At 32.0% G+C, this 23,215-nt stretch overlaps 2 protein-coding genes across 3 annotated transcripts in view; both read left to right on the top strand.

Moving 5' to 3' along the window:
* Nucleotides 1-23,215, top strand: part of LOC139973409 (uncharacterized) — a 158,225-nt gene that overhangs the window by 45,671 nt on the left and 89,339 nt on the right. The gene's annotated exons all lie outside the window — the stretch shown is intronic.
* Nucleotides 55-14,564, top strand: LOC139973400 (uncharacterized). 2 transcript variants are annotated; one of them, XM_071980051.1, is made up of 10 exons: nt 55-135; nt 6,658-6,688; nt 7,289-7,461; nt 7,823-8,087; nt 8,915-9,126; nt 9,397-9,606; nt 10,151-10,360; nt 10,605-10,904; nt 11,158-11,419; nt 12,735-14,564. In XM_071980051.1, exons 1-10 carry the CDS (start codon nt 70-72, stop codon nt 13,241-13,243), a joined length of 2,238 nt encoding a protein of 745 aa, XP_071836152.1. In that variant the 5' UTR covers nt 55-69; the 3' UTR covers nt 13,244-14,564. The 2 variants fall into 2 exon arrangements, with proteins under 2 accessions (XP_071836152.1, XP_071836153.1); XM_071980052.1 differs by lacking the exon at nt 10,151-10,360.

Here is a 23,215-nt window from a genome sequence, read left to right as displayed (position 1 = left end):
TCTGTGCCATTTGTCATCTTGCACTTCATCGAATATATTTTCGCGTGACATTTCTACAGACCCGAAATTATGGAAACGCTTTTCAAAGTTTGTTTGACTGTTTTGACGATTTGCAACTCGTTTGGAACAGAAAGGGTAAGTCTTTCTATTATTTAATTTTTTAAATATTTTACCACTGTTTCGAAAATAATATAAGTTGTGTTGCTGAGGTAACTCTGTTTATATTAAATGATGTGACAAACTGAAGTAAAAACTTTTTCCATTAAATAGGAAAACATCGATAAAAAATACCTGATGAAGTTCAGTTTTAAAGGCCTTCAATTTAAAATACTTAGAATTTTTAACCTTGCGAAAGAACAACAATGTTTTGACATATAACAACACGTCTTTAATTGAACCACACATACTGGAAAAACTAAATTAGATCAATTGGTTTTTCTATGCCTAAATAAAGTATTCTCTCATATTTGCTCACATGTAAAATACTAAGAAGAAAACCTCATTCATATATACATCTTAAACGAATTTTGTTACACACCAACTAATAAAAGTCAATCAGGTTGCGTGATATGGCCAAGAAAAAGTAATCTCTTTTCAAACTATGAGTATATCGCTCTCCACATATCCTTTACAGCACATCAGTGAACAAGGTTACCCTCTAATAGCCAAGCCCACCTTTCTGAGGTACATATTAACACGTTACAAAACTCCTTCATTTCATCAATTATTGAACTTAATTAACAAGTAGATTAATCAAGTTTATAAATTCATGTTCCATAATTTTGGCTACAAGTACAATAACCAACACTTTGAAATTCAATCATTTCAGCGATAACTACAAGCTAAACTATAAAATCCAGTTATTTCTAGATTCATAAGTGAAAATGTATGTTCTTGTAAAATATCCAGACATGGGATTCCCTATCGATACAGAGCGACAGTCGCTACTTTTTGTATGGTTATGTGTTTCTAATGTTTTTTGTTAATAATACAACGAATAACTTGATTCCCATTTGTTTAAAGGCAAATTTCTTTGTCAGCTCTGTTATTTTGATATGATTTCCAAACAGGCTCGTTAGTGCTTGTATTCGTCGAAGTTATCATTATGAATCCATCAAAGCAACATCTGCGTTGACTAATCTAACAACAAAATATTTCTATGTCATAATCCAATCAGAAAGATGCTTCAATTTACTTCAAATACAAATAGTCAACAGTTGGGTAACTACTGTAAACAAAACTATAATGATAAGGTATATCCTTTAAATAAGATATATACTTCAAAGGGTGGTAGGTCCGATTCAATTTCATCAAATTGGAAACAATGCTCAGTTTTAAACTTGAAATTATTTCTGCAAACTATCATCCAGATGCGAAATTTGCAGCTTTAAATTTTCTCAGGGAGCACCTAAATGTTTACTTCCTTCACATGCTCATCGATATCACTTTAAAATATATCATTATTTATGTAGCAATGTTGGAAAAACAGTCTGCAACAAGGCATTAAGATATTTTGAAATGCATTTTGAAAAAACGTAAACATAAAGATCACTACTTTGGACATGTACATTTTCAAGGAAACAAGGTTGAATAACAATAATTTAAATTAAAACTAACTAGTAATTATAATAACGATACTCGGCTTAGTTAATTTGATAACAACAATTGTTTTAACCGCAATTTTTATAGATCATGGATATAAGAGCAGAGGAAATGTAAGACATTTTCATTTATTTTATTTAAAATGATAAAGTTGTAAAGAACGTCTCCTATCGCATGCCTTTCTAAGTGACAGTTCAATACGATTGATATCATGAGTAGAGATCAAAGTTATTTCCTCTATGAAAATGTCAAAACGAGAAGTATAGTAACACTTAACTAGAGGTAACTCCTCTATACTCAGACTTAATGTCCTATAACTATACCAAGATAAGGGGAAACTTGAAAGAAAGTAAATGAGATTTTAGTAGTGAATGGAGTTAGTTGAGATATTTTGATATATCCTTACCTAAAAATAAAAAGTACAAACAATGTGCACATCCCATAATATGCTAATATTTCTATCAATTAATTAATGCAACAAACAACAAAATAAATTTATGTTTAACTAACTTTCATGACCATTGCACTTTTTGAAATTTCTGTTTTAATTCTCGTGAGTTAGAATGAAACACCTATAAAGTATTGTTTGTCGAATGTGTGAGACTTTTTTAACTGTTTAAAAATGATACTGTTTTTTTACGTACATGATCTTTGAATTGTATAAACTAGAAGATTTAAAAGATTGAAAGTCGCTTTCCAATGCTATAGACGTTAATTATACGTATAAGTTGTTTTATAAGATCTTATAAATTGCCATTTTGGTAACATCTGAATTACCTCTTCGAGTGATTCGAATAATGTAAAATAATCATTAGTTTTGTAATTGTGACCGATGTGAAGTCTGAGGGAAAATAATAGTTATTTTCATAAAATAATACTGAAAATAAAATCGTAGTAAGATGTTTCTTTAGTCTTTGAGTCCAGACTACTAGTCACACAAAGAATTGTTCCAAAATACTTAAATGCCTTATCAAATAAATCAATTTCACTGAAGAATTGTATGTTCTCATGCATTAAATCAGTTTGTTACATTGTAGTTTTTAATATAAGCTATATTCTGGAAGAAAAGCAAAAGGCAAATCCTCTATTTTATCCTATCATTAATATATAATAAAAATAAAAGTCATATAATTAGCGGAATCACTTAGTGCAGATGCAGAGAACATTTCTAACACTTTAAAAATAACCTGATGCTCATTCTGGTTGCTTGCCTTTAAATAATTATGCTTTTCAATTTTCATTACATGCATGTTTTATTGTTTTGTTTTTAGTTTTTTTGTATTTTATTACTTTAAATTCAGATAAATCTATAGAAGCAAAAAAAAAACAAAACAAAACAAAACACAGAGTATAAATAAAAATATTTTCAACAATACGTATATTCAATTTTTATTGAAAATCTTACTTTTGACATGATCCACTTCACCAACATTTTAATGACAATCCAATGTGATGATTTTGTCTATATCTGGATTATTACAGGTTAGGTCATTGCGTAAAGAAATTAAATATTTTATGTGTATATATATATATATATATATATATATATATATATATATATATATATATATATATATATATATATATATATATATATATATATATATATATATATAGGTGATACGTAAAATCTGGAAATACTTCAAAGAAAGACAGTTTTTCTCTAATTTATTTGTAAATTATCTAATCACAAGTACCGTAATTTACATTGATTTTCACATAAGATACTCCATAAAGTCGTGACGATCATGTAAAGTTCCTTGTATTTGACAAACTAGGTAACGTTTAATAGTCTCAATTTGAATACCGGAATTAAATATAAAACCTTCGCGAAGATATTCTCATGAATGGCCAGATTTCCTATAATGGGACCACTGAAAATGTACTCTAACTATAGCATGTATGTGGTGGGAGTAGTCACCGATCCCCACCCACACTCTCCCTATTCACTGTTCTCCATCCCTCCCTCCCACCGACTTGCACCTTCCTTTCATGATACCATGTGGCTGGTCGATGTAGTACAAAACTTAACGTTTCGTTTGTCGTTTTAAAGTAACAGATAACATAATTCAGTGTAGAAAAGGAAAGTCTCCCTATATTTAAGAAAACCCATACATGATAAACGTTTGCAAATTAAACAATATCAAATCTATTACACTGTATTTAAATGTTTCTTTTCTAACACGTTGCAAAAACTAGAAAGCATTGTCATAACTCTACTCCATGTATGGTTATAATTCGCTTGAAAACTTTCGGATTACTGATGTGTTTAAAGATATCTAATTAAATTCCTCCATTTGATATTTTGTGGCTATCGTTCGAACGAGTAATGTATTCAAGAACAATACGACTTGTGTCACTCAACTTACGGTGACAATAAACTACAATGGTTTATACAAATAGAACAGTAACGTCTCATACAGTGTAAGTCATTGCTTCCTTAAAGCATTATCGACGATACAAAACTTTGGCTACATCCCAAAACAATCGCCTTTGACCGCGTTATTATCTTTGTAGAAATGATACCATGTTGTGTATTTTACCTTGTTGGCAACAGCAAATTACATTGTGTAATTATTTCGATTCTATTGATTTTATTTTCTTGATTTAAGGTAAAGGTGGTTTGATATCCTTGTATCAAAGGATCATATTCTTCTGTAAACCGTAGAACGTTTTAAGGCTATATTGACAAGATGACCAGTGTGCAGACAAAAAATCAAGAATTTGATAAAGACGAATAAATCAGAGAATTCTTAACATTTCAGGTAACAACTAAAGCGCGCTGTCTTGTTTATACAGAGATTTGGAAATTCTATACAATATGCTTTTTCTTGACAGATAACATCGTAATGTCATGAAATTTGAACTGCCATATACTCGTCTGTTCAGACATGTCAGTATTCAGAATATACCAAACAAGATAAAAAATGTAATTGTTTAAGGTTCTATCGACCATTCTTACTGTAACAAATTTAAAGCCGACTACCTGTAAAATACTTACTACTTATGGTTCTATGGATTTATAATCATTGAAGGACTTGTCTGAAAGAAAAAAAAAAACACATTTTAAATTTCTTTTGAAAGTTCCCCCTTCCCTTTTGCACTTTTTCTGGTGAAATTCTATATTTCTTGCAATTGTCATCATTGTCATGTTATAGAAAATAAAGTTTATAAGTTAAATTATCTATTTCCCTATATATCACGTAGCTTTCTAGAATTAACGTTCAACAAGGATATCTTAAATTTTCTATTTCATAACGGACTGGTGTATTGTATTATAGGTTTACTTTTAATGCTGTGGATTTTTAAAGAAAATTGACAAAACCATTAAGACAAAAATTCTCTTCAACTTATTGGTTGCTGTGTTCTCACTACGTCACACCTTATAGCTTAAAATTAAATACTGATCCTTACAATCCCGCTTCATGCTTCATGCTTCTAATCAGTAAGATATAAAAGTCTATTGCTAAAAACTTACCTTACAAGTAAATACAACCTTTCACTTAGAGTTCATTTTGTTCATGTTTGCCTTTGTTCTTTCACGTTAGCTTACATATCATGTGCCAGAGTAGCTGTAAGACCGGGACAATTTCAATAATCTAAGTCTTCCCGGAAGAAAGTTGTAATATAAAGTTTAACTCTTTAAGTGTTTATTGATATTTGCAATATCGGCGGCATATCAGTATCGGTAAAAGTTAGCCTCATTGAAGATAACGGCAAACTAACATTTAACTTTTTTTCCCCACAAAAAGCCAGTTTCGATTAATAGCAAGTGGCCAATATGCCGAACAGCCGTTCAAACAAGCATGACGCAAGTTCTGAAAATATTAACCGATCTAAACAGACCAGTCATGGACATTTACCGTTAAAAACTCATCAGTCTTTGTCGCGCATTAAAGAAAATGTCACCAGTCTGGCTGATGTATTATACAATTTTATATTCAGGATAGTAACTTAACGTATGTGAATATATGTTTATACCTACAATAGTAGCCTATCAGTCCTCCGCTGAGAATATATGTTTTTACACATGGAAACCCCTCTTCTAAATCATTCCGAAAATTGTGTACATTGCAGAAGCTGCAAATAGTATCATGGATGCCGTTTGTGAAAACATCAATGACTGATGAAAAGATTGTATTTTGAAAATCAAGTTTGCGTATCACATTTTGTTGCCGATTGGTTTACGAAATATTTCAAACACGAAGCACTTGCTAATTTTGGCTAGACTTAGTTGTTAGTATAGCCGGCTGATGGAAGTAAATAGGTGTCTACAGAAATTAGACAATGTGTAAAAGTAAGCTGGCCTGAGGATTCGATCCTAGCAGGATCTTCTTCAAAGGCTAAATGACAAGTAACAGTAACAGAAGCGACAAAAACGCACACGAAATTAGACAATCAAAGAATATGTTTTCGTTTTCGTTCTGATAAACGCATGAACTTACCTTATAAGTAAAATGACCCCTTTCAAATCTCAGAGTTTCGTTGTGCACGGTAAGTATCAAGACACGGTAATCTTAGAATAGCTAGGACGATTTAAATGATCCCTAAGTGTTATTAAGGACTGTTAAACACAAATGCGTTACAACATTTGTCTGTAATCTTCTTACGTCAAAATATAATTTGAACAAAGAACATCTGTCTGCATTAAGCAACAAAGCTCTAAGGAAGCAGTCAGCTATTGCCTTTGTTCTTTACGTGAACTTACGTATCATGTACCAGGATAGCTGTTACACCGGAAAAATGCCATTAATCTAAAGTTTCCTGGAAGAAAGTTGTATCCTGTAAGTGATCATTGACCTGTAAATCAGCTATGGAATGTAGACAAAGATACAACATCAATACAAGTGGTGATCCGGAGAATATACCAAAGTTTATATCGACTTAACTTGTTTTAACCTCACATGTTTTGAACCAGTTTGCGAATTGTTCTTTCTTTCCCTCGAACTGTTTTTATAAGACATTAGCTTTAGATTTAATCTGATCCTGCTTAGTGTTGACTGCATCAATCTGTATGTCTTGTAATGTATTCACTAAAAGTATTTTATTACACAGGGAATCGTCGGTGCCGACAGAAGATCTTCAGGTAGGTGTAGTTGTTATGTTATATGACCTTATGATAAGAAGTAACCTCAGTAGGCTATATCACTTATGTATTATAAATGTTAACACCTCAGTTGACCAACTTGAATGGCTGGAAATGTTGGTTCTTTAGTGGTCGCTCTAAACGTTTTTTTTTTTTCAATCATGTCACCATTTCCGAACATCTATTATGAAATTGATTTCCTCTGAGTCGTATATTTTCGATCTTTTCATGTCCAACTTGCCACATCGATATTTTTTCATGTACGTTAAATAGAATTTGACTGTTTTCATTAGTCTTTAACAACTGATAACTACGAAAACATTTGATTCAAATGGTCTTTGAATTTTATGTTAACGTAATTGTTTCAAAACAGTTACATCTGAGAATCCAACCACGATTACCTTATTAAATTTAATATTAGTCGCGATATCTTCCTCTATACGGTAGTTGAGTAATAATTGGCATAAAGGCTAATCTTTTATCTTAAGTCTCATAGTAACAAAGCCATGTTTATTACAATTGGCTCAGAATGTTATTTTCGTTAACTGAAATGATTTTTCAATCAAGATAAAATGTTTATTTGTTTTACCTTTCATCCAGATTTTGCATACTTTGTTTTTCAACAACCTGAGTATCCGAGAGATTGCAGAGAAGTATCGAATGCATGTTCCTCTACTCACAATACATCTGGAGTGTACCTTATTAAACCAGATGGCTACCCGGAACCGTTTGAGGCTTACTGTTATAATGATCTTGATACTGGTGGATGGACGGTATGCCATAATTGATAACTTGATGTCCCCTGTTCAACTTTAACCAGTTTTGAGCAAATTTACTAAAATTTTGCCCACAGCAATACATAGTGATGTAAAAAAAATCCTTTTTTCAACTTGAATCTTTTTATCGAAGCAAAATTTGAATCAATTATTTGTATACATTTTGAAATTAAGTCCAGTGTAGTTCATCTTCCAAGAAAAACTGTAAACCTTTCGCCTACACTACAAATTGAAGTTATATATATAATTTCTATTTTCTGTTAGAATATTAGCAACAAATCACATTGCGGTAGGGAACGAATAATTAATATTTAATAACGTCCTAGTTAACGCTTAACTTCTTTGGTATTCGTCGTAGGTATTACAGCGCCGAAGATCAGATTCCGTCAATTTCAATAGAAATTGGAAAGATTTCAGAAATGGCTTTGGCTTTCTAGGGAGTGAGTTTTGGATTGGAAATGAGAAAATTGCATTCTTAACAAATCAAAAGCGGTACCAACTGCGAATGGAGTTTGAGAACGTTGCTGGAGATACTTACTATGTAACATACGACGAGTTTCGTATCTCAGATGAATGGGGGGATTATCATATATCTAGTTTAGGTACATTCAAAATATCAGATGGTAAGTGTCTTTTACATTATTATTAAACATAAAGCCAAAATAACTCGTATTTGTTTATTAAATGTCGAAAGTAAACGTGCATAAACTGAAAGGTTTATTCTGAGATCGAATTGATCTTTTGGAAGTAAAAATTGACATGGCAAAATTTTTGTTAGCTTGAATAAACTGCTACAATACATATAGTACGAGTATACATAGAGTATACCAGCAAGTACAACGGTGCTAAAATACATATAGAAGCGGTTCCAACATGATATGATATATATGATATGTTGAAATATTAATATTGCATTATTATCTATACTAGATTTCGAAATGGCCTCCATTAGCTGAATTGTGATTACGCACTTACTACATTACTGCTTCGTACTCAACACTAACCTTGGTTCTGAACAAGGAACCGTATCTAACATGTGTACAACAGAATGTTCACACATTAACAGGTCCGTCTCCCAGTTTGATCAAAACAACCAACGCTGTAATTAATAATCATTGTTGTCAAAAAGTAGTATAGTAACTCCGAGGAAAATCGGAAACAGAAGTAAGCTATGACTATATGGTTTCAGACCAGTTGTGCAACAAATTATGGAGTATCATCTCGTAATGTTGAATAAATATTAACATAAAGTTGAATAAGGAACAGCCACTACCTGATTTAAATTGTTCTGTATATATTCGAACTGTTTCTGATTGTGTGTTTTTCCTTTAACCTTCAGATAAGAGTGACATGAGAGGGCAGAATGACAAACCTTTTCTTTCTCACGTCATATTCTTCGTTTCTCTATCAGGTTCATATTATTTATATTTTATTATTTCCTGTACTCTAGGAATAATCCCCGAGTGGTGTCCAGCTAATGAGATATTTAGCAATGAGACCTGTGAAAGGAATTGTGATGACCCTGACTCTTGCATCTCGGCTACATCTCACTCAGAAACAGAGCAATGTGTTTGTGTCGGTGATTATCTAATACAGCAAGAGCGATGTATTCCTTTGAACCAATGCAACTGCTTCGTCGCTGACAAAGGAGGTGTATTAAGGGTCAGTACGGCTTTTTCGGGGCATTTTAAATGCTTTCCTCTTCATTTATTGTTTGATAGCTACCTTTTTATGGCGAATCCGGAAAGCCTGCGTCATCCGAGTTGGCTTCAACGACCGCATTTAAATTTCTTAAAGGTTCATATACTTGCCTAGATCAATCAATAGGAAGTTTGTATTGACCACACACTGTTGAAAACCTATACATTTCACTGTGACAACCGCAAATTGATGAAAGATTTATTAGTATTTTCGCTGAATATCTTAAATTAGGACGACGAGTTTTACGTCAATTCAAGATGTACACTGAGATCAACTTGTGAGAACAACCAGATTATAGAGGCGAGTTACCAGTGTAGTGATCACGCAACCTGTGATGAGAGGAACGGTGTACGTAAATGTTACTGCAATCAAAACTACCAAGGGGACGGAGTGACGTGCACCCACAACTGCTTCGTTGCTGCCAAAGGAAGTGTATTAAGGGTCAGTACATTTCTTTCAGGACATTTTAAATACTTTGCTCTTCACGCATTGTCCATATTATTTCAATCAAACCTTTAAATAGTTAAATTGTCGATTATCGCTATACATTTACAGTAAACCGATTGGCGTGTGTATCGCGGTTTAGGCAGGGACCATGAACCCCAATTCTGTCGCCGGTGCAGGCAAACCTGTCAGTCGATTGATGTATTACATTAAGAAGGGATTGATAATACTACTCATACGGATGTTCATTCCCTCATAAATGTTACATAAAAAGTCATGATTTACTATTGAACCCAAAGTCTTGCGATTAGAAAGAATTGTAGCCTAAGTGTTAAGTTGAAATAAACCTTTGAATGCAACATGTTTCAGCTACGTTTTGGTTTTAATGGCAAATCACTAGATCGAATATATTCGAGTTTGGTTCAAAAACTTCATAGAACTTTCCTAAAGTTCATACCCTTTGCGAGAAAAGTCGAGGGATAATTTGCATTGACAATATATCATTCATTAGGTTTTTGTTTCGCTGAATATTTTAAATTAGGAAGGCGAGTTTTACGTCAATTCGAGATGTACACTGAGATCAACTTGTAGAAACAACCAGACTATAGAGGCGAGTTACCAGTGTAGTGATCACGCAACCTGTGCTGAGAGGAACGGTGTACGTAAATGTTACTGCGATCCAAACTACGAAGGTGACGGAGTCACGTGCACTCACAACTGCTTCGTTGCTGCCAAAGGAAGTGTATTAAGGGTCAGTACGATTCTTTAGGGTATTTTAAATGCTTTACCTGTATTCATTTATATCTAGCGAAAATACAAAGCATGGCAACGCAATTATGATACACCCAGAACGATTAACGTTACCTAATATATTTAAAACGCTCATGATCGTTTATTAGTGTTAATCCAGTGTGTCATCAAAAGTCGCTAAAATTGTAACAAATAACAAATATTTACTATCTTTGGAATATGACGTCATACATTTATCTTTCCAGGAAGGTGAATCATACATCAATTCTGACTGTTCATTACGAATAACTTGCAACAGTAACTTACTCACAAGTGAGAGGTACAGTTGCAGTGCAGACGCAACCTGTGAGGAGCGGAATGATATCCGTAGATGTTACTGTATCGAATGGTTTGCAGGTGATGGTGTTACATGTACCCGCGGTGGACCGAGAGATTGTTCTGATCTATACAGAGCGGGTAGAAGAAATAACGGAAAATATACCATTTATCCAGCTGGGAGCTCTGGTTTTGAAGTTTATTGTGAAATGTCTAGTGGGGGATGGACAGTAAGTTTTAGCCATTGACAAGTAAAATCTTTCCCATGTTAAACTTGTGTTTTCTCATATGACAGGACTTCGTTCACTAACATTTGAAGTAAATCATTCAATTATTTAATTAAATTGATCCATCTTCCTATCAGTTCATAACAAATCGGATTATTGACCTTCACCAATTAATTTATCTTACTTATTGTAGTACAATGATACATTGTATACATTACTTACTTGCCATCTATAAACTAATTGATTCTCTTTTTAGATTTTGCAACGACGTACAAGTAATTCCGTCAGCTTTTATCGAAACTGGAATGAGTACAAAAACGGGTTTGGAATTCCAACAGGAGATCATTGGATTGGCAACGATAAAATATACAAATTGACAAATCAAAAAACCTACCAACTTAAAATAGAAAAGACAAACAGGGAAGGAGCAAGATACCACACCCGTTATTCATCTTTCAGAATCAGTAATGAGGGAGACAAATACCGACTGTCATTGAGTGGCTACAATGGAAATGCTGGTATGTATTGTGCTAAATGTCAATCATACGCATACTTGTAGTTATTTCGTCATATTATTCTAGCATAACTACCTGTAGTTTTAATCACACTCTTGGATTTTTACTCGTACATATACTCAGGTCATGTTATACATCTAGTGTATATACTAATGTCAAACTGTATTAGACGTCGAGCTTTGAGTCCCGTGCGCATTGCTCATTAAACAATTGCCTTGCATTTTAGCACGTGTTGGTAAAATGATATATTATTGTATATATATATAAAATATAGTTGTAACATCATACATAATATATCATATCAACCACTTTTATATAGTTAGTAGCGTCTGCTTGCTCGCAAATGTCAAGCTTAAAACATTAAGGAATTATAACCAGTCTGGAAACCTAAAAACTGCTGCAGCATTTCAGCTTACTTTGTGATTGAAATATGTTATTAAAGAGTGAATTAAATTAATTTCTTAAAGAACGACTTTATCATTTCCAAACAAAAGAAAATTAAGTTTCATTTGACCATACAATATTTGTTCATTACATTGATTGAGAGGCCAATTATATTACAATAATAACAACAAAAGTATCAAATAATTCGGACATTTTTTTAAGAGATCAGTCGAGACGATGTGTATGTGTTACATTCTTAAAGAGCATTATTTGCCGCATTTCTTATCGTTAGAATGTTTAATCATATGGTAAACTATTAGTTTGTTGATATCAAATTAAAGTAATCCGTCAGTATGAAATATAAGACGTTATCACGAGAGAAGATGATGACATGAATGATACAACCAAACACTTTATTACCCTCCCTCTTTTTTGAGCACCTATCATATATTGAACAGTCAAAACTATATATTTTACAAAATGCCGAAAGTGAATACTTCAATAAATGCACCGATTACATTTCTGCTAATCTGTCAATCACTACTATATTATTAATTAATATTTTTCAAAGGAAACGAATAATTATATAAATTCAATACTGACATTCAGAAAAATATTGTCGTAATTAACTATGTTCTCAAATGAGGTCCCAGACGAATTAACAGAATTGGAATCGCTCCAGTAAAGATTCGTAAACTTGACTCCTTTGTTCAATATTGTAACATTCCTTACCATAATTTAGAACTCGTATATGAAACCACAAAAATATAACGTAAGCCCAACTTAAACGAACAAAATAACAAACGCAATTATAACCGACAACTCTAGCAAACGAACCTAAAATGACTTAATGATGTTCAGTATATATAAAAGGAAAAAACTTCGTATTTTACAAGAAAGTACCTTCATTCTATATTTGCTAATATCATTCCAGGTAATAACGCTATGGTAGCAAATTCCGGATATCGATTTAGTACGCGAGATCGAGACAATGATGGATCGAGTACCTTCGATTGCGCAGAAAAACACCGAGGTGGCTGGTGGTATCCAGACGATAGTAACACAGGCTCTACCAGCAACTGTTACTCATTCAGCAATCGCGTAGCTACAGGTGGACATGCGTACTCTGACTGTATCTGTTATGATTATTATTATTATTATTGTTATTATTATTATTGTCCCTCTAGCCGTCCACATCTGAAATGCTATAATTGTGAAAGCTGTACTGGCTATTATTATTATTATTGTAATTATTATTATTATAAAAGGATATGCTGCGCAAACAAAAACCCGGCATATGAGACAACTTTCTATTCCTGCGGGTACTCCAATCTGAATGGTGAATACTCGTCCAACGATTACCGCGGTATCTTCTGGAAGAATCTTCACGGTTCTGATTGCGGTATCACAACGACAACAATGAAAATTCGTTCAGTTCAATGATCAAATTAGTAAGGTAAAGTCTTCAAGATAACAATGATATGAAACGGTTGGCGAAATACTAACATGTGTTAAGTAAGAAGGAAATATCGAAGCTTTAGAAGGTTTGTGTATTTGAAATATGAAAGTGAATGAAAGGTACACTAATGAACCGATGAACATTTTATAGTTATTACGTACAGTATCCTTAACATTGATCTGTTATGCCCAAGTACTACTTCCAAGGCATTACTATGTATTAAGGGACAACACCAAGTGATGGTGAACTACATATCTTATGTAACTCGATGACTTCTGTAATTGCATTGAACTTGTAGTGTATTTGTTAAAATGCCATCTTAAATAATGGCACTGGGAATGATATCAAATAAAATACAATGAAAGTATCTGAAAAGAAGGCACCAGTATGATGAGTAGTATTATTTTTTTTTTTCAAATGCTCCACTATGTTGTATATAAGCAGCTAATGGCAACGTAGGAACTACATCATAAACGTTTCTATATGCTTTCTGAGTTATTTAGTTACTATGTCTGACGAACAGTTCTTCCAGTAGACTCCTTAGTAAAAGCTACTCTTATAGTCAGAAAGAGCACAACCAACCGAAACCAACTAATATATTCCATCCTTATTCCCGAATTACTTAACTTACAGTGACACAATTAGGTCATTTTTTTATCGTTCTATAACTAAAGAAGCGTTTACATTCACACGAAGTTGATTATATAAGCATGGTTCCGGGCGACTCCTTTAATGAGTTATTTGTCAAAGGTTTATACTCAACCAGTCTCAGTAACTTTGTCATTAGTCTACATAACTTTCTTTTTCTCTTACTCATCTCCATGTAAGAATACGATGTAGCTTTTATTCATCCAATTTGCGAGTTTTAGTTCATGAATAAATTCAAGCAATATCTAAATAAGAAGTATAGGAGTAGACCTTGATTATTAGTAAATAGAAAGAACAATTGTTAGAAAACATCAAAAAAAGAAAGGCTGAAAGAGTGGACAGATTATAGCACAGGCTCTAATACCTACATGTTGCATTAACAGCACCCCATCCGCTTTCCTCCAATTAGACCACCTAAACTGTGACTAGAATATTTGCTTTAAATATCATAGCTTTGTGTTCACTTGTGGACGACAATTACTACAACGAAAAATATGAGATTAAATAACCGACTGTAGTTCATCCCTTAATATTTGAGAAATGTCAAACATTAAGAGCAAGATAAACGGACTCGACGTATTATCCTTTCAATGCCGTCACATTATTTTTCTTTCCTACAGACAGGATTGTTATTATTGACTTTAGGTCACTCATAAACATGTTTATTGTTTTTTATTGTAGTAATTCTACTTAAGACGGCAGATAAATTTCTGAAAGATTCACATTCACACGGGTCGTATCTTCATCTTCAAAGAACAAGATGTTATACGTTTCCATTTAAGTAGATTTATTAAGTATACCGATCGGGACCATTTTTCATAATCCTTAACCCTCACGTATCAGCCCACGGAGCAAATTTATAACAACCTAAATATGTTCCGACAAAGTATTCTTATTGAATTAATGATGAAATTAATATTGACGGATATTGCTAACAGTTACTAGAAAATATATTGTTCAATATACGCTTATCAATGCTATAATGAATATTTCAGAAAGATATGTGAAGATTCTCCCGCAATGCGTGTACTTTTCAAAATCGAGTTGAGGGGGCTCCTCCAATTATGACGACAGACACTCAATTTTGTAACCATATAGTAGTCGTACTTCAAAAAGTCGGATAATGTTCCAACAAACTTACTTTTACACTGGTCGTAGTACGGAATGCCATACGTATAAAAAATGTCCAAAACAATATAAGCATCTCCAAATATGAGTATGTCCTAGTTTATATAGGTATGTCGAAACTATTATAAGAATGTCCACTAATAAAATGAGCATGTCAAAAATTATATGAGAGTGTCGAAAAATTAAATGAACATGTCGAATGTAACTGCTAATATCATATTTGTAGAGAACATTTTGGCGTTTGAATTCACATCATTTGTTGCAAAATGTCCAAAATAATATAAAACATGTTCAAAATAATAGGAGTATGTCCAAATTTATATAAACATATCGAAACTAATATAAGTATGGCCATAAATAATTTAAGCATGTCAAAATAATATGAGGGTCGAAAAATGACACGAGAATGTCCAAAATAATAAGAGTGTCGAAAAACTAATACAAAAGAAATAATAATAATAACAATAATAATAATAATAATAATAATAATAATAATAATAATAATAATAATAATAATAATAATAATAATAATAATAATAATAATAATAATAATAATAATAATAATAATAATAATAATAATAATAATAATAATAATAATAATAATAATAATAATAATAATAATAATAATAATAATAATAATAATAATAATAATAATTTAACTTTGTAATGAGCATTAAGGGGTTTGAAGTTGTTAAACGTATTTTGAATGGTATTTGTATATATATTGCTCTAAGGAGTTCGACTAAATTTGTTGAAAAATACAAACTTCCAAAATAAATACTTCTCAAATTAAGATGTGATGAGCCCCCATTCCTACACCCCACCCTCTTTTATCCTTTACAAGCTAAATTTGAAAATAGCTCAGTCTGAAACAAATTACTACAATCTTTTTCGCTGGTTTCTTTGTTTATAAGTTACACCTAAGCAGCAAGTGATCTGTCTGAACTAGTTGGCGAAGCTTACACTATTAATTGCGGTAAACGAATACAAGTAATTTTAATTTTATATGAAGATACGAATAATAAATAGTACGAGATCTGCCTTAAAACGGGACAACTAAATTAGTCCATTGATACTACAGTAAGACCAGTGTCTGTGCCACCGCCTACGCAAACTTTCCGCGTTCCAGCGTTGCAGCGGGGGACACTACAGACAAATAGGTTCAGTTGGCAAGCGATTGATATTGAAAATAATACACGGTCATTATTCCAAGTAAAGTGTTTGGCAAATAGGCCAAATTTGCGATAATTTAGAGGTTTGCAAAAGCTTTGCGTAAATTTCATGTATTGTACATATTTTCCCTAAAAGCGCATTACATTTCACAAAATTCATTCATAAACAATTCTGATTACAAATACTCTTCAAAGAGATGAGTCCTCAATTTAGATTTAAGAAAGATAAAAATCGTCCACTGAGGTAAGTATATGTGGAAGCTTATTCCATTGGCGTGGTGTACAGGTCGAAAAAGCACGCTCTCAATAGAAATTATTACGTGAGCGTGGTTCATTCAGCCAGAATTCCCCGTCGAAGCTACTACTTAAACTTCGACTAGGAACACGCTGACTTAGAAGCTCCTCCAGGTAGACCGGTTTCACAGCATGAAGAATTGTATGTGTAATACATAACATCTTGAAAGTAACGCGGTGCTGGTCAGGAAGCCAATGGAGATATTTGAGAATGGGTGTTGGATGCTAAATTTCTTTGTTCTTGTAACGAGGTGGGCAGCAGGATATTGAATGCGCTGTAATTTCTTGATTTCCTGTGAGGTAGGCCAAAACATAAACCATTGCAGTAATCAAGGCGGGAAGTAATGAAAGCATGAATAAGTTTTTTTTTTTTTTTTTCAGTTGCGCTCTGATCCAGCATATTTATGATACTGCATATCTTACACAGAGCAAACGAAGCTAATGTAAAACAGACTTAAATGTCGGAAATGTATGTTATCATTGTGTAAAGAAAACATGATCATTATTTAGATTTGATTTGATTCACCGTGTGATATAAACTTATATAACTTAGATAACTTTAGGCACATAATTAATGCTGATGAGTTGTTTTCCGTTGGAATCACTCTTATCTATGACCAGGTTGTATTTATTTGTCAATTATGATGATCAAGTCCCTTTGAATTCCTTGAGGCTCATCAATTAGAGTGGCTGGAAGTCTTAGTCCAACAAAGAGTTTTTTCAATTACGAGAAAACGTAATTAAAAACCATACGAATGTGATGGCCACAGTAACAATAACGAGTTATATTGAATGTCGACCAGAGATGTTCTCTTGATTTTATGATATCCAAAAAAAAATGAGTTAGTTCTATTGATGAAACAATGGATTAAACATAATCATTTATTGTTGCGCTGTTGGAACAGAAGTCGTCATCAGTTAAGAACACTATCAAAGAGAATTTTAGATGATTTAAAAAAAAATATCCCGAAAAGCAATTGCAATTTTTATTATATCAAGAATAAAATCTGCCTTAAGTCACTCTTTAAACGTTTGCTCTAACATGAATCTGTCTAGATCTATAATACATAACCGATTAAATCATATTGAGCCAAGATATTATCAACCGCACCCTTGAACGAAGGACATATTTTTAAGTTAAACGTAAAGAAAAGTTGAAAAATAGTATTTCAAAATTACGATACACTCCTTATGAAACGATCCTTACTGAAATACACATGTTGCTTTATATATATATATATATATATATATATATATATATATATATATATATATATATATATATATATATATATATATATATATATATATATATATATATATATATATATATATATATATATATATATATATATATATATATATATATATATATATATATATATATATATATATATATATATATATATATATATATATATATATATATATATATATATATATATATATATATATATATATATATATATATATATATATATATATATATACGTATTTATAAAAAGTTCTTGAAAGAACATCAACCCCGAACAAAACTTTATTTTCCCGAAAAATGAAAATCGAAATCTACCAAATTACAGGATATAACGATTGGAACGTTGGACGTAAACTCGTATGTTGTACAGATATTTCTCTCTGATCCTCTGTCGCCACAAATTAAATGATGTTTGGTCATATACCGCTAATACGTTATGTGAAGAAGGTGTATGGAAACAACTAAATTCCTGAAAAAAAGTATAAACTCTGATTTCTCTGCACAGATAATAATTAAGTTTTATCGTTGTAGTCAATCATTGCAGTAAGAATCAGATAACATAATTAATCGATACTTCATTATGTATTTCCTTGTTTTGACATCAGATGAAACAGTGCTACATGGCTAGATCATGTGTAATCATACGGTTTGTGATACCACTTCGTGTTTCAGTTGCTTGCAGGGTTGTGTAGCATTTTGTAACCTATACATGCCATTACTGAGAATTGTAGATATGACCGTTTTAATTACATCTGTAATGTTTTTAAGCAGTTAAAACACTTGCATACAATAAAGTGAAACAAATGTGTTCGTCAACTTTACAAGGAATGGATAGTTCCTGTTCCATATCACAAAAAGGGAATTATATCTCATCTACTGTTCACTGCATGTGTGATTTTTGTAAAAAAAATAATTAGAAAAAACAACATAAATATTATTGTAACAAATATATTGTTAATCTTTCTTACTCTAGAACATACAAACACTTTTATTGAAAGGCGTACATAATTATACTATTTCTGGGATTCGTTTGATACTCGAGAGATGCTGCTGGTCGATATAACTATTGCCCGAATCCGAGCGACCTTCCATATTCGGCACACTAAATACAATGCGAATATACTCATTTAATTCAGTAAAAGTTCAAACTACAGAGAAGTTGATATTTGCGATGTAAAATAACCATTCTTGTCGTATCCTTATACTTGCATTTCGAGTTCTACAAATCTAATTAACGCTCCAAATAATAGAGCTTTTGAGTAAAATTTAGCCCAAAATTTTCCATTCATAGTAAAGGCACTTGTATTAACAGATGCCCATATGAGACATACTATACTGCATACAACATATCTTGTGTATTTTTAATGTGACTAGCCATTAATGTACATGTATTTAATGGACATCCGTACGTATGAAGGTCCTTCCTTAGGTAACGATTTCCCCTTCATTAGTCCTCTGACTGTCACGGGAGGTCAACAAGTCTCTCTTTTAGTTTGTTTGAATTTCTCTTTTTCATTTGGGATCGATGGCAGAACTTCGAAGAAAATATGTTTTCGTCTTAGCTGTATTGCTGCTTTTGAACTCAAAAGGATTTCAGTTAAGTCTCTAAAATATTACTTAAAACAAATTGATATATTCAACTTAAAATTCCATCAATTTTTTTCGACTTGTATAATGATGCATTGGTTGACAACTTGGAACTCTTTCACTTCAGTTTAAAAGACGTACGTGTTCGTACATACTAAACTCAAAATACTATCTACCTGCGCTGACGTGTTACCACGTGTGTTCGTAGATTACATTATGATTGATAAGCTATCGGCTCATTCAACAGTAACTTTTTGAAACATATTTTGTGCGTTATTGAGCATTATTCTGAACACAGATAATCTCACGCCATTCACTTTATTACATGTATTTATTTAAAATTATACTTTATTTTTCATATACCTCTCCCCTCCCCGTTTAACAGTCCATTATGGTCCATTTGTGTGATATCCAATTTTGAATAAAATCATTACATTTAAGAGAATAAAACAATGAATTTTTAGTAAACCGCACATCAACTTTTTTACAAGTCCGTGGCAGAGGTTAAGCTATTTATTATCAACACGAATCTGTTTGAAAGAGAACTTTAAAACAATTCAAAGTATACAAATACATATGCATAGGGAATGTATGTATTTTAATATTTAAATATATACATCTAAAATTCTGGAACATACACAATTCTGTATAAAATACTTCAAGTTGCGCGTATATCTTGAACGCAAAGACTAAAAGTTCTTGTAACGGAACCGTAAGAGTTTCGAAACCGTTCATATGTTTAGATAACCAGTAGTTGTAACATGCGAGTGAAAATAACATCAACCACTTTTGATGTTATTTTTAATGATGACAATTTGTTCTATTAATTCATTAAACTACTTATATTTTCCGAATACAACATTTATCTCTCCGTCAAAATATCTGCCAGTATGATAAAGCAAATTAAGTTTAGCTTACTTTAAAGAAATATATATTCGGACATGTTCAATTAACGTTCCTAGTGAATAATTCATTGTCCAAATTACGATATTTCTTCCATTGTACTGATATGTTCAATCTTGTGGAATGATTTTCGAAAGAAGCCTTGGGCGTAATACGCAGACGTTAAATTTGTCAACATAAAATTTTGATCAGATTTGTGTTACATACAGCGGTAGCGTTACGCACAGTAGCTCCAAGTTATATACGAGACCAGCTAATAGTTCTTCATTATTGTAACAGTTTAAACGTAAAATAGTTAAAAAATCAAATTCAAAGTACAAAAAACCTGATTTTAACAATGCAGCAAGTAGTTTCAAATCTGCTTAGGCAAAGTGTTAGTTTCTTACCTATTGCAATATAAACCTTAAAAAAAAAACTTGCAAATGTGCCAGCTGGGTAGGTAACTGTTTAATTAAACCAATAACAAACCACTATAAACGCATTAATGTAATATGCTCTTCAATGTATGTATATACATAAGAGTAACTACTTATCTGTTTCTCACACAGTTACAAGAAATAGCACAATGTACCTTAAATGATCAACAATTATTTGTGAAACATCAATAAATCATCTAACATTTGAAGCAGATAATATGACAACAAGTATCTTTTTGTCAAGTAATACCGTATGATAAAAGCTCAATACTTAAAAATTATCTTCACTAGTTTATGTTCATTATTGTAACTAATAAATGATTATTTGGCGTGAGTCTTTATTATTCATGATCAAGTAATGCCGATGTCAATATTATTTCTTTTAAATATTTCAACCTTATATTTAAGTAGTTCGTATACGACTTTGCTGGTTAATATAAGGCTATATATTCGCCAATATATTGTTTCACTTTGGCGGTCAAATGATCGTATCACACTTGTGTCAGTTAATATGTATTTGATTTCTGACATTTCCGTTTCCTATAGAGATCACTTTTGAAGCGTCATGACAATATAATAATCATCAACCAAGTGTAAATATGTATCATATTCAAATTGTTAGTATCTTTGTTAAAAGTTTGCTCCGAAACGTTGTTTTAAAAATAAACTACGACAATGCATGACAACCTAAATGTTATGTAAAATATCAGGAAATAAAAACGAAGTGTAATTAAAATAGTAAATGTGAAACGTTGTTACTTTTGAAAATGTACCGGTAGCATCCGAACAGTCGTCTACGTAATCACGAAAATTTAAAAAAAAAATATTCATGCTCATAAAAACAAAAACATTATGTTTAAAGTTGTTCCAAACCAAGTTCCAGAAAAAAAGAGAAGTATAATAGACTTGTTGATAAACATCACGCAATAATCCCAGACAAAACGATAAATAAATCCGCCTATTCTTTCGTAGTGCGTTTCCGTTGTAAGTTCTTAATTGTAACTGTTAGCATGTTATAATTTATGATTTTGAGCTTTCTTTCCACGCTGGCGACAAAACAGAAAGGTAAACATTTCCTCGCTTCTTCCTTGCAAAGTCTGTAACATAAAAATTCTTAAGATGTTACAATAAAACACGCGATCATGCCTGCAAGATTCAAAATCGTGCTGTTTTGAGTGACTCTAGATGATGTTTGATTGTCAAGAATTCTCAAAATGTACATACTATTAACATACTGTATCCCAATTCTCCTTTTTAAAATGTACTTTTTATGTTTATTAGATACCTTTAATTTGCTGTAAATTAATAAGTTGACGAAAACTATTTAAAGGCAAATAAATTTATCATATCTTCTTTAGTTACAAATATCCTTGAAAAGAAGAATTATTGCACGACAGGTGTATTATTAGCTCCTTTTTCCAAATATAATTATTGTAAAGAACGAACTATGGGATATTGTCAGTACATGTATATCTTGTGATCATTGAAAGAGTTGTCCAGTATCTATACAAACATAACATTGAGACAGTACTTATATGACATATTGAATAGGATAAATGAGATGTCTTTTAATTGGACGTAATTGGACATTTAAATTAATATTTCTTCAACATATTTGTCTTTAAAGAAACATCTATATTTCCATTGTACAGGGGTTGGTGAACAGGTGTAAAATTTGACTTCTTGTCATATCAAGAGAAACAAAAGTGTATGAAACTCAATGGTATTATGTCTGATCCTTGATTTACGATGATGTAAGAGAGTTATGCCACTGATGGACGATATGATAACTCATACACGGTATTTTTTTATGAACAAGTATGTGTTTTTATAGGGATTTTAGTATTCACGGGTCTATTCAGGCGTTCAAGAATGGTGTTTGATTGAGCGCAAAACGTCGTTTTTATCGTTTCTCTAAAGAAAATCGCGATAGTTCCATCACATGTTTTGTGAAGATTCTCAACCTACACCTAGTTGAGGTAGTTGAGTTTAGATTAGTTGGAAAAACAACATCATGAGTGATATAAATTCTCCATCAAGCACTAGTTCTTGCCCAAAATATGTTCTCCTTCGATCAAAAAATGGTTTCTTTGTAAGAAAGTAAATCATGTCTTTGACCATGCTTCCTATGTAACAGCTAGCTCTGTACTCGTTGAGAGTCTTAATTAGTGCAGACATTCTGAGTGCGATATAGATTATCTTTGAAAAAGCAACAGGATTTTGTCGAACATTAGTCGTTTAACAAACAAAGGTACGCAAATATAATACGAATGTAGCTTTCACGCGAATGCATGCTAACAATTAGCACCTCCTTTCCAAGAAGTGTCTCGTTGTTATATTATAACTACAATTGACTAACTAGAATACGTTTACTTCAGTGCAGGACTAATGCAGTAACCCCATGTACTTTTTCTTTAAACTAACAAACATAATATGTATATGGATAACTTCATAACAACTTAATATGTAAATAGCAATTATTGTTCTCTTCTAGCCTGTCAGTACGTATCTACAGTGGATCATTGAATAACATCGCTTCTGCATAAATTTGAC

This window comes from Apostichopus japonicus, chromosome 9, assembly GCF_037975245.1.
Source record: "Apostichopus japonicus isolate 1M-3 chromosome 9, ASM3797524v1, whole genome shotgun sequence".
Classification (NCBI taxonomy): domain Eukaryota; kingdom Metazoa; phylum Echinodermata; class Holothuroidea; order Aspidochirotida; family Stichopodidae; genus Apostichopus; species Apostichopus japonicus.
Note: the sequence above shows the minus strand (reverse complement) of the source record. Positions and strands in the feature narration are given on the sequence as shown.